Genomic DNA, 12839 nt, shown 5'->3' with positions numbered 1-12839 from the left:
GGTCTAGTGCATGGCGTACCTGGGGTCTGAGCATGCCTAAGACCAATCGCTCCATTGTCTTCATCACATGTGATGTAAGAGCGACAGGTCTGTAGTCATAGGCTGTTGGCTGTTTACCAAATGTATAACCCAATATAATGTTAGAGGTATTTTCCTCACAGACCCAAGAGTTGGCCTTCCGCATTCTCCCCATCTTCAGATTGTTTTTTTGGCCCTGCTTTAGAAATCATGTTTTGGAACAAGTCTAAGCTGTAAAAAGGGTTAATGACTAAACTATATAATAAAGATAACAAGGTTAAACATCTACATCCTGAAAATGTTTCTTTTTTATTGTTATTATATTGACATACAACACTGGTCAGAACAAAAAAATATATAAATAGGCAACCAAAAATTTGTCGTCATTCACAGGTCACTGAAAAAAAATCATACATTTAGAATAATAGACATTTCCCATTCCCAACGATACTGACGTCTGCCAGAGAGACGTGATTCTGTTCAACATGTCCTTAAATAATAAAACCATTCCTGGAATCTGTCGTTAGCAGAGACCATTATTGACCCACAGAGCATAGGGAAGAGGGACATGTACTTTTTATGTTCCACATTACAGGGTTTCTAGATACAGGTTACTATGTGTGTGTGTGTGTGTGTGTGTGTGTGTGTGTGTGTGTGTGTGTGTGTGTGTGTGTGTGTGTTGAGCGAGGAAAAGAGCAAGGGAGCTGGGGGTGTTAAACTACATTTGGATATTGACCTAATCCTCATTTCTTCAAGGGTCCAGACATCTTGCGGAGGCCCTTCATTCGGTAAAGCAGGCCGTTGATGAAGTCCTGAGATGAGAGGAGAAGAGGAGATTTTTAGCCAGTCCAGGCGAGCCCATCTTAAAGGAGAATTCCGGTGTGATATTGACCTAAAGTGTATTGAAACATGATACCGAGTGTGAACGTATGTCTCATAGCCCATCTCGACTTGTCCCCTGCACTCCAAAATCTGGCGCTAGTTAGCCGATGCTACCAACAACTTTTTCAGTAGTGGTGCTTCGGCATCGGGCTAGCCATGCAAATAAATCACTGTTTTACACCCATTTACGAGGCTCAATGTATCTCCACACTTCATTGGTAGACTTCCTAGGGCCCTGACATTTAAAACGAGACATTGAGAACTTTGAAAAAGCACTGGTAGTTTACTTACAAGACGATTTATACAGACAGTATCTTCACGAAGTTTAACGTTTGCAGCCATCTTGAATTTAGTCACGATAAGTCGAGCAACGAGTAAGAATGAACAGGTATGATAAGGGATCAGATTCCAAAAATAATTCAGTGGAAATGCATGGATTCCAGTTTCTTCCAGTAGCAGCAACTGGAATCCATGCATTTCCACTGAATTATTTTTGGAATCTGATCCCTTATCATAGCTGTTCATTCTTACTCGTTGCTCGACTTATCGTGACTAAATTCAAGATGGCTGCAAACGCTAAACTTCGTGAAGATACTGTCTGTATAAATCGTCTTGTAAGTAAACTACCAGTGCCTTTTCAAAGTTCTCAATGTCTCGTTTTAAATGTCAGGGCCCTCGGAAGTCTACCAATGAAGTGTGGAGATACATTGAGCCTCGTAAATGGGTGTAAAACAGTGATTTATTTGCATGGCTAGCCCGATGCCGAAGCACCACTATTGAAAAAGATGTTGGTAGCATCGGCTAACTAGCGCCAGATTTTGGAGTGCAGGGGACAAGCCGAGATGGGCTATGAGACATACGTTCACACTCGGTATCATGTTTCGATACACTTTAGGTCAATATCACACCGGAATTCTCCTTTAAGTCTATAGCTGCACCAATACCACTCTCTTCAAACCAAGTGTGAGTGCAAGTACTTACATTTGTGTGCTCACATACCACAACTTAATAAGGCAGATAAGGAGGGCTACTTGATAAGGGAGTATTTCTACCATAAAAATATCACTATCAAAGTGCCATGAATTTGATTTGAATGTTTGCTGTATTTTCATCAGATTCACTCTGGTTGACATAAAATGAAATAAAATGAATTTCAAATTGATTAATTCAATTAAGTAATTTTACCACAAAGTGGTATCAGTGCATTCATTGTGCTGAGGGAACACAGCACTAAAAGCTTCAGCTTGCTTGAATCCCTGACACACACCTTGTTCAACTTCTAAGCCACCACATGGCCTCAATAAGAGAGAGAGAGACTCAAAGCAAATGCAGTTTTATAGTCCTGGGCAGTGAAGACTTGCGTAACAGTGCTAAAATAATTCAAGAAGTTATGCAATAAGTTTGTATTATCTTAAATCTACAAGCTGTGTCACAGGGCATGGGAAAATAAAACCTTATTCGTATCTTACCTCTTTTGGCTTGCCACATTCCTGTAGTAAGTCCTGCAAAATAACAAATGTTTGAAAATGAGCAAGGTGGACAGTAAGTAACCATTATGCCTGTATCATTATGTATAGTCTAACATGGGAATTATAGGGTAGCATAACACCACAATGATAGGCTGCTCTGTAGGTAAATATATCTTAACGATCCCAAATCCTGTTCGATCCCAAATCCTAACCTAAACAATATGTAAATAGAAGGTATCAGTGTGCTGTACATCACTGTATTACACCATGAACCCTAATTTAAAAGGGCAAAGTCTTAAGTCTTAACTAGCTCATTTAAAAATGAGGCAAAATGATTTTGCTAATTTAATATGATGTGCAAGATCTTAAGCTTTAACATTGGTGGATCAATTCAATCCTCCCACAGCCAATGCAATAGCTTTAAGTCCTGCATGAGACATGAGTATTGTTGTTACATTATGACAAGGACACAATAACATGACGTGTGACCAGACAGGGATGTAGAAAAAAAGATTCAAGGAAGAGGTGAATCTGTGAGGGTGTGTTTGGGGGGAATCTCTCAGGAAGACTGAATGGCAGTGGCACTTTTTTGCAGTAGGAGCACTCAAATATCGATTACTGCTGTCAGTGTGATGCATCGCTCCCCAGCACTTCACTCGATTGGTCGGGTGGCCTTGCCATGATTCATTCATCGTGTCGCACATCCATAGAGGCAGCTCTCTCTCACACACACAAACACACACACACACACACACACACACACACACACACACACACACACACACACACACACACACACACACACACACACACACACTAGAGTGTGTGGTGGTGACGGGATGCGAGTATCAAGGTGACTCACCTGTAGCCGTGATCTCTGCTCTGCATCAGGAAGCTCGAGGAGCTCATCAATGTCGATTTCCAGTTCAGGAATCTCCTCTTCCTACACACACACACACACACACACACACACACACACACACACACACACACACACACACACACACACACACACACAGCAACAAGGGGGATCAACTCAACATGCCCACTCCATACTAAACAGACATTTTTGATATTTGTCTACCTGTCATATTTCTTTTGCTCAATTTAGGTTTAGCTCAAACTGCAGTTCATGCCAATACTGGTAATATGCAAAAAGGTGTGCCAAAGCTAGAAAATCAAATGAACAATAAGGGGAAACATAGTTGAATAGTATCAACTTCCTCATCACTCTCACAATCTGTGTCCATTTTCCTCTCTCTCCATCTCTCCACAATTCATTAGCATTGCTCACATCCATCGCCACTTCCTAATGTTTTACTAAATATACTTCATGGAACATTTGTGTCTGTCTCTGTCTCAAGACATCCATGAAAGTTCTCTGGGTAATCAGGCCTGGCAGGAAAGAGCAACATCTCAGTGATGACTCACCTCATCTGCCTCCCTCTCCCTCACTAGGGAGACAGAGTGAGAGAGTCACACAGCAGCTCCAGCTGCACATTTGGATGTGTTGGCCTCCTGTGCTAATGATAGTGATCGTTTTTCTGTGATAGAAATCTCTGGATGGATTTAACTAGAGTATGTGTCATCTCATCTGTCCACTCTTTCTTGCCCTGATATGATTTGTATACTTCATGGGGCAATTTGTGTGTGCAACCTCTTAAGGGGTTAGTAGAGCAAAATTAAATGTCAAACTTGGCCTTGCGACCTCCAAGTGAATGAGTAAACGACTTCTATATTCACCTACCATCTGATCACCTGGGAACGCTACAAAACTGTGTTAAGAAAATCCAATGCAAAGCCAGCCCTTCAAGGCGTTAATGAGTAACCATCTACAACTAGCAATAACAACAGTCCTCTAGCAAATCAGTGCTGCACTCCTCTCCTCAGCTCCTCAGCAGAGCTGCTATGCACAGAGACTGATGTGGCCGACGGAGGAGACATATCCTGGCTGTGGTTTTAGTGAGATTTTAATGGTCGATTTCCTCCTTGCTGAGGGCTGCAGGCTGCAGTGCAAGTGTTGATGAGCAGTGTCACTGTCAGCACAGGGCTATTTTTAGCCAACTCATTTTGGGAGAGTGTTTTTTTCCCACTCGGTGGGTTTTTAATGCTGGCTGGAGAAAAAAAAAGAATCTGTCAGGCCCACACATACATCAGTGTCTCTTTTGTCCTCCTTTAGTGGCAGAGGTGACAGGAGTCTAATCAGCTACGCTGACAACTGACAGGGAGGATGCACAGATGTGTTTCTCTCTCTCTCCTGCTTTCTCTAGTTCTCTCTCTCTCTTTCGTCTTCACTCTGTTTCTCTCTCTCTCTCTCTCTGTCTGTCTCTGTCTCTCAGCGGTGTTGGGTCTATGAGCCCCTTCACTGATGAGTGATCATTTGTGGCGCAGTGGCCTGCATCTCTCGCCCGCTGAGACTAAGAGATTTATCTCTGGGGGAGGAAACAGTCGCTGATGCACCAAATCCACCCTCTTACGTCCACATCTCCTCCCCAAACAAGTAGCACACTATTAGAGCTGTCCATCCACCTGTGTGTTTGTCCCAGTCTCCCTCACCCACGCCCTCTCTCCCTCTATCTATCTACTGTATCTATCTATCTATCTATCTATATATACAAATAAAGTGATAGATGATATGCATAACCCAATTCAAACACATGTACTCAAATGAAGACATTTTTTTCCAAGTATTTTTTTGAATTCTGGAGAACTATGGAGAACTTGACTTTGAAATAAGATATCCCCCACTGCATGACTATCTGAGCAACACGGGGAACAAAATAATGTTTTAGATCTACACTGCTGCAAGAATATTGCAAGAATGCTGTAAGAACAGCCCAACCCCATTATGGAAAATAATACTGGGAATGTAGTTTCCTCAAAGCAATATATATTCATTTTTTATCACTCTAGAGTAATATTCTGGTGTAGACTCTATAGGTTATAACTTGAAAACTCACTGAATGGTGTGAGGAAGATGATTGTTCTTTGTCTTCTATATTGTACTAGTGGGCCTGTGGGTCAGGCAGACAGTATTATTGTTTGATGGGGAGCAGGGATGTGTGGTCAGGACAGGATCCCTGCTCAGTGTCAGCACAGAGAATGCGGGAAGTCGGACAAAGGCCGCTCGCTCACTCACTCACTCGTGTGTGTCTACCACTAATCAGATTTCCCTCTCCTCGCTTCCTGCACTGCGCTGCTGAAGCGCCTACTCATCCAATCGTAACAAGGCGAGAGGTGACAGGCCAACCTCCCTAATGTTGTTCTAACCCCATGGATGTGTAGGAATGTGCGTGCTTATGGCCAAGCGTTCACACTGTGTACGTGCTCTGAGCCCTTCACAGACCCTGGAGGGCCTTTGGATCTACCTCATCCACATCTCCCCATGGATGTGCATGCAGAGATGGACTCCCACATCTCAGAAGCTTTGACCAAGGCACATAAGTACTTTCATATTTCTGTGCTCAGTAATATGTGAATCGGTTGGTATAGTATTATAGACCTGTGCCTCATACACTGATATTGTTAACAATGAAGAGGAAGGTGAGATGTCAGGTTTTGGGGATAGAGGGAACTCATTCCGACCCAGCATCAGCATGGCCCTGCTGCATACGTATGAATTAGAAATGGAGCTAAATTATTAAGCACTTGACACAGGGGGCTGGCTGCACCTGCTTCCACACGGAAGAGTCAGGATACCCACAGCGTAACCTTTCCTGCGCCGCCTATGCAACATTTATGGCCTTTGCCCAACACGTGGTGGTGGTGGTGCTGCTGAGTCCTGGTCCACTCCTACAGTAAGTAGGCATTTGCCCCCGCACCCCAACACACAGGACAACTCTTGTTAGTTTGATTTTCAGAATTTGGGCTCTCTTAATGGACATGGTGGTTTTGATATCCCCAGATAAGGAGAAATATTTCATTTGCAAGCATGTTAAGTCATATGTATGAATCTGCACTTCTGTACAGTTAAGCCTAATTTCCTATTTCCTCTTTATCATTATGTCTACAGTATGTCCATTAAAATGCAATCAGCCTTAGTCTAGATGTGTGGCTGATTGACCAGCATCAGTATGTGGTCAGCTTGTGTGCATACACTCAAGGAGAAACTCAACAAAGACTCTGTTGTACCCCCAGCAAACAAGACACAGTTTGTCTGAAATAAAGGCTTTTCAAATAGAAGAATACATTATCAAATAAATTAATAAATAAGTGTTTAAATAAATATCATGTTGTTTTGCTGTTGCTCACATTATCATACCACAACCTCGGTACGAGTCTTCAAAAGTCACCTTACATAATATTTTTTTCTTATTATTAAACGTATTAAGTAAGTAACAAAAGTAAGATGTGTCCTGTTCTGAATTGGGTGCCCCATTCCCTTGCTGGGTGTGGAAAACAAGGGCTTTCACAGCAATCAAGATCATATATTACCTCATATTCCACGACTGTCATTGGCCAGTCCTGTGGGGAATCTTGTCAAGACTAACCCAAGAATTCAATTTGCTGTTGTACCAATGAAACAATCTAATTTGAACTAATTTAAACAAATCTATTTGTCTTTGTGTCTTGACACAGTGTATATAATTGTGGTGTACTAAAGAGATCTATAAGTCTACCAAACCTCCAACCAAGAAAAGTAAATCGCTAGAGAGTCCAATTAGAGCTGACCATGAACTGACCTCAGCCCACACTTCCCCACTACATTCATCTCTGATCCAAAACCAGTTCATGTCACACTTGACTTGTCCATGATATGGCCAGGCTCAGAGGGGAGAAGGTCATCTCTCTCCAGGTCTGTGTCATCGGGTTCTTGCTGTTTGAACACATGCCTTTTATTCCTGCTCTAGAATCCTGTTGCCATGACATCCCCAGAGATGGCTCAGTGCATCAATAGAGCTCATACACCTCACCCCCCACCACCACCCAAGTCATCAACACACACACACACACACACACACACACACACACATAACCCTTCCTGATATAATTGGATTTCCCATGGTCGGATAAGAACACAGGGACAACACAAGCGAGGCGCTTGCCAGCTAAACCTCATGGTCATCCCTTAAGTCGTCCGGCGTCCAAAATCAATCAGTTGGCCTTAGAAGTCAGAGGGTGCAGCCCTGGCTGGAGGCAATCACTCAGACAGCCACCCTGCGGGGCCCCTAAACCTCTCAAGTTCTTAGATGTGCTCAGACAACAAACTGTAGGGAGAGCAAAGATTTACGATCTGTCTGAACCCCCCCCCCCCCACAGCAGGAGATATATTTACATCTTTTGCATAAAGAGGCTTTCTGAGGTTGCTTGTTTGGGGTGGGGTGGTGGGGTTCTCTGTGAATTGCAATTGAGGGAATTCACTCCTCCATGTGCTCCTGATAAGGCACAGAGAGAGTAGTGTTGTGAACAGTGCCTTCTGCATACAGGACATGCTGTCATTGTTTTCTGGCTACTTTCTTATGCAAGATTCAATTAGCAATCCTACGCTGAAAACGTCCCATTCAAATACCAGCCCCTCTCATATGGGAATTATTAATGTTGGGAAAGTCCTTTCATTTCAAATAATGATCATAATAATCTGGACCACAGATTCCCGGCAGGTTCTTATCTTATCGCCCACGAGGTCCCAACGACGCCCCAGAGCAAAATACAGCGCCGCTGATACCGTGACCAGGGCTGAGCAGTACAAACACCCCTGAGAAACAGAGACGGCCGTGAGACGCTCCATAAAAAACAAGAGCTGCACAAGGCAGTTAAACACAGAGCAAGCCCAGACGTGTGGCTGCTCTCCCACCCCTCTACCCATGAACAGCTCTCTCTAGTCTGCTCTGCTGCTTTCCCCCTCGCATGTGAAGAATGCACTAAGAAGGCACACACTAGAGACACACGCACTAGAGAACAGCGAAGAGACAGATGTTGTTATCCACCTGCTGTGAGCCCACACCGTTACATGTGTGTACATGTATGTGTGTGTGTCAGTGTGTGTGTGTGTGTGTGAGTGTGTGTGTGTGTGTGTGTGTGTGTTTGTGCATGTGTGTGTGTGTGTGTGTGTGTGTGTGTGTGCACATGAGAAGGAGAGGAGACAGAGAGGGAGAGATGATGCGTGCATGTCTCCGCTTACCTCACAGTCGAACAGCAGGTGCAGCTGGCCGTCAATCCACTCCTCAATGTCCAGCCTGCGCTGCAGGTCCTTGCGGTTGTATTTGACCGTCAGCTTTCCCAGTTTACGGTGAGGGGGCTCTTCCTCTTTGGTCTGGAACATCACCCTGGTCTGGGTGCCGGCCTCCGACGCCATGCCTGCCACGGCCGCGGTGAAGCACTGGATGGCCGTGTCTCTCCGTCTCGCACTCGCTCTCTCTCTGTTTGCCTCCCTCCCTCTCTCTCTTTCTCTCTCTCTCTCTCTATCTCCGTGGTAAGTCTGTTCCTCCCTCCCTCCCTGTCTGAGTATCTCTGTCTCTCTCCCTCTGCCTCTATCAGCTGCTGTTCCAGTCTGAAGGTCCCTCTCTATTTCTCTCTCTCTCTTTTGCTTGCTCCCTCCCCCTCTCTCTCTCTCTCTTTTTCTCTCTCTCTCTCCTCCCCCTCTATCTCTCTACTGTTCACTCCCTCCTCTGTGGTAGCTTGCTCACTACCAGCATTCTGGGAAGGATTGCAATAAAAATTGCTTTTTTGTTGTGTGCGTGAGTGTTTGAGCGGATTTCTTTGATCAGTCTAAAGCAAAACAAACACATTGTTTACCCATTGCTTTTCCCTGTAATCTGTCCTGAAAAAAAATACTACCTCATCAGATCATTTTGTTTTCCCTGCTATTGTGAAAAGGGAGTAAACATTTTCTCAATAAATCAAATCAACCAGGTATGCACTGTAAGTATAAAAAAACTATGGGATTAGGATTTTATTAATCGGATCACAAGACACTGAGGAGCTGATTTCAACATAGTCGAGCACCTTTTCCTTCCTAATGGAGTTTTCTGTTGTATCCCATACCAGGAAACAGCTGAGAGTAATGGATGGTATCGACCCCAGATTCTCTAATTAAGAGTGAGACTAGAGTAATAGCATATATGCTGAGGATTGGAACCAGGCATATTCATTTGATATGCTGACTTTGCCAAACGTTGCCTCAGATTGAAGCTCTGTTGTTGCCAAAGTATTTATTATGCTGTTGTCATTATTCTCCCTGCTCAGATAATCCTGCTCTAAGAACAGTGCTATACTTCTCTGTAGTAGTCTGAATGAGGGGATTAGTACTTATAGAACAGACGATTAATCTGAACTGCTGAGAAGAAGAGCCTGATGCTTGTTGGTGAGGTGACTAGAAGAAAGGTGTGGTTTTGATTTCATGTCTGCAAACTGGCCCAGGCTCATTCCAGTCTGAACAGCCAATTAAACCAGAAACCAGAATTGTCTGTGATGCAGGATGCCTTTGCATATACATGTTGGCTTCCTGCAGAAACCTGAAAGCCACCACACATTGGGGAACCCTCTGATACTTGTAGTATTGATCTGCTGCATCTGCTTTGACTCTCTGATTAGTCATCATCCATCACGATGTACTTCGCCATGAGTACATGAGACACCAAGCGTGTCCTTTATAAGCCGCCATTATCAGGTGTGCGTTTAATAAGCCTTGAAGCTAAATTGGCAGCCTGGGTTACATGTCAATAAAAGATGGATGAGAAAAGGTGCACAACCAGTTACTGCCATTAACACTCAGGGGGTGATAAACATGACAAAGACTTCAGATAGGACAAATGAATGGAACCATTTTACCCAAACATCACTACGAGCAACATAAAATACAATAATGTCCAAAGCGTGTGGCAAACTATTACTAGCCAGAAGAGTGTCTTACAAGGGTAAGCCATGGAGTTTCCAGGGATCCAGTTACTGATCATAACAATGGCTTCCCTTCTCTTTTTGTGTGTGTTTTGGCAGAGTGTGTCAATCACCTACAGCCCTGTCCGCTGGGTAGCTGATGCACCGTCTGTTAGCAGTGCTGAATTATTAAGCACCTTGGCAGCTCACCTTTCTCAGACAACAAATTCATTCTGCCCGGCCCCTTACGATCAGTTCTACTCCATCTGTTTCCGTGAATGGGCCTAGTTTGTGTATATCCATCATTATGTTAATTTACATAATTATGCAAATTAGGATGGAGTGGAAATTCTCCTGTAGATGCACTGGCAGAGCAAGGTAACAGGTCATCGGCTCATGTGTCTCGATCAGCATATCGGCTCTAACTTAAATGTGCCATGCTGTTGTTTTTTTGGAAATTGTTGGTGAGTAATATGAAGGTAGGCCTGGAATTGGAGGAATAGGAGTGTGTCCTGTCAGGAATTCTAATTCACTTCTCCATTACTGTGTATTGATGAGATATACAGTTAGTTGCTTTTAGAATTGCACATTGCAAACTTTGAGTCAAGGGTAACCCCATGCTTTACAGATACAGACACATTTAGCATATTTATGTGGATGTGCTACTTTTTTCACTTTAACAGCGTGAAGATAGAAATCTTGAATGAAGTGAACTGCCTCAGTGCATGGGTGCAGCAACAAACATGACTGTGTCACAGAATATTCTTCTTCTGCAGTGATGAAGATGTTTTATGTTTTAGTATAGGCCTATGTTTATGTTTATGATATTTAGCAGACACTTTTGTCCAAAGCGACAAAAAATATATAACAAAAATATAACAATTCAATAGTAACAATACAAAATGAACAAAACACAGTTTTAAAAATTAGATTACATTAAGTAAAATAATAATAATAACAATAATGTCAATGCAATATGATAATGATCTCTGATATGTTTGCTTGTCTAAAAAACATAGAGCTATATATACCAATCCACTCATATATGCTGCAACCTTTTTGTATTGTACAACACATGTTTTTTTAGATGAATTTAGTCTAGTCTTTATGTAGGTCATTTTGTCTTGTTCTCCACCTTCTCAATTAAGTATAGTAACCTTGGGTGGGTTAAAATTGTCTACATTGGCTACATTTACATTTAATGATTTAGAAATACAATATGGAACAAGGTTTTCAGGAGCAGGCCTAATACTCTTTTGGTTTAATTGATTATTATTGAGCTCCAGTAACTGCTGTAACCTACTGAAATAGACAAGAGGTTCAAAGTCTCCATTTCTTAAAACTGTGTAGTTCACTCAAACATCATATCTTCATTAATTACATACATGAGAGGGTGTGTAGTGTATAGTCAAACTAGTCTTTGCAAACATTTGGTTGTCTGGAGCACGGGAAATTCAAGGGAAATTCAGCCCTTAAACTATCCACAGGCAACTCTCAATTTATGCCCCCCTCTACTGTGAATGACAGTGCCATCTTGTGGTTGATGAAATCAAAAAGCACATTGCTGATTGAGGTTTATTTTTGAATGAATAAAGAATGTTGGGTCTTGGGTCATAGACTCCCTTACAAAAAAGAACTATAGTAATACTATAAGATCTATAGTAGTCCTATAGTGATGCTTCTATTTTGTAATACCTCTATAATATCCTTGCCCTCTGTAGAGTTCCTAGTCTTATAGGATTCTTCTATGTCCCAAAATACATTATATATAAAGTGCTGTACATAGGTTAAGACACCCATGCTAAAGTTGACTAAAAAGAGGAATAAAAAATCTTTTGGAAATGGATCTGGGGCAGCCGGTTAGCCTACTGGTTAGCATTTTGGACTTGAATTAGTGTGTGCTTCACCTCACTGTGTGTTCACTGTGCTCAGTGTGTTTCACTAATTCACAGATTGGGATAAATGCAGAGACCAAATTTCCCTCACGGGATCAAAAGAGTATATATACTTATACTTAATGACTGTCTTAATTAAAAGAAAAAATCCAACCTATTTTCTTGCCATGGTTTTATTTCAGCCTTATTTTGCATTGATTAGCATTGAGAGATGATCTTATGGAAAGTACCCCATGCCAATCTCTAGGTATGGTGAAGGGTAGGCCTATGTGATGATGTGGGGCTATTTATTTTATTTTATGATTCATTCAAAAAGAAAATTGGTTCGAAAATTGGTTTATTCCTCTTTTTAGTCAACTTTAGTGTAGGTGTCTTAACTTATGTACACCACTGTATATACAGTACCAGTACATACACACACACACACACACATTTTATTGGAATATATATATTCCAATAAAATGTTTTTTCATAAGTCTGCAAATCAGGTAGTTCCATTAGATGAGTGTTGGTTGTTTAACTGGTATAATAGAAATGATTGTGTCACTTTCCCCATCAACTATGTGTGGATATATTTGTGGATGTCTTTCTCTGAGAGGCTTAATCTGGGTTGCTCTGTTCCCTTTTAAAAACAAGGTAGGCTAGGCTTATCAATGTAGTAGACATATGCATAGTAGGCCTATGGCGCATTTGTTGTAGTGATTCCATATTTTCCTTTTTTTTCATAAGTCAAAGATGGCAAAGATACGAGAAAATTTCA

At 42.1% G+C, this 12839-nt stretch overlaps 1 protein-coding gene across 1 annotated transcript; it reads right to left on the bottom strand.

The window, feature by feature from the left end:
• Positions 1-293: 293 nt before the first annotated feature.
• Positions 294-8794, bottom strand: ppp1r14d (protein phosphatase 1 regulatory inhibitor subunit 14D). The gene is made up of 4 exons (XM_042073371.1): positions 8491-8794; positions 3232-3312; positions 2370-2402; positions 294-830 (listed from the first exon to the last, which is right to left on the bottom strand). The coding sequence occupies exons 1-4, from the start codon at positions 8662-8664 to the stop codon at positions 762-764; spliced, it is 357 nt and encodes a 118-aa protein (XP_041929305.1). The 5' UTR covers positions 8665-8794; the 3' UTR covers positions 294-761.
• Positions 8795-12839: the final 4045 nt, after the last annotated feature.

The sequence above is a fragment of the Alosa sapidissima genome, chromosome 19 (assembly GCF_018492685.1).
Source record: "Alosa sapidissima isolate fAloSap1 chromosome 19, fAloSap1.pri, whole genome shotgun sequence".
Taxonomy (NCBI): Eukaryota; Metazoa; Chordata; class Actinopteri; order Clupeiformes; family Clupeidae; genus Alosa; species Alosa sapidissima.
This window is presented reverse-complemented; position numbering and strand designations above follow the sequence as displayed.

Excerpts from the sequence above, each read along its gene's own strand:
- ppp1r14d (XM_042073371.1), bottom strand. The coding sequence starts at position 8,664 with ATGGCGTCGGAGGCCGGCACCCAGACCAGGGTGATGTTCCAGACCAAA. Across the intron at positions 2,403-3,231 it reads AGCAGAGATCACGGCTACAG|GACTTACTACAGGAATGTGG; the intron begins GTGAGTCACCTT and ends GTTATTTTGCAG. Across the intron at positions 831-2,369 it reads AATGTGGCAAGCCAAAAGAG|GACTTCATCAACGGCCTGCT; the intron begins GTAAGATACGAA and ends CTCTCATCTCAG.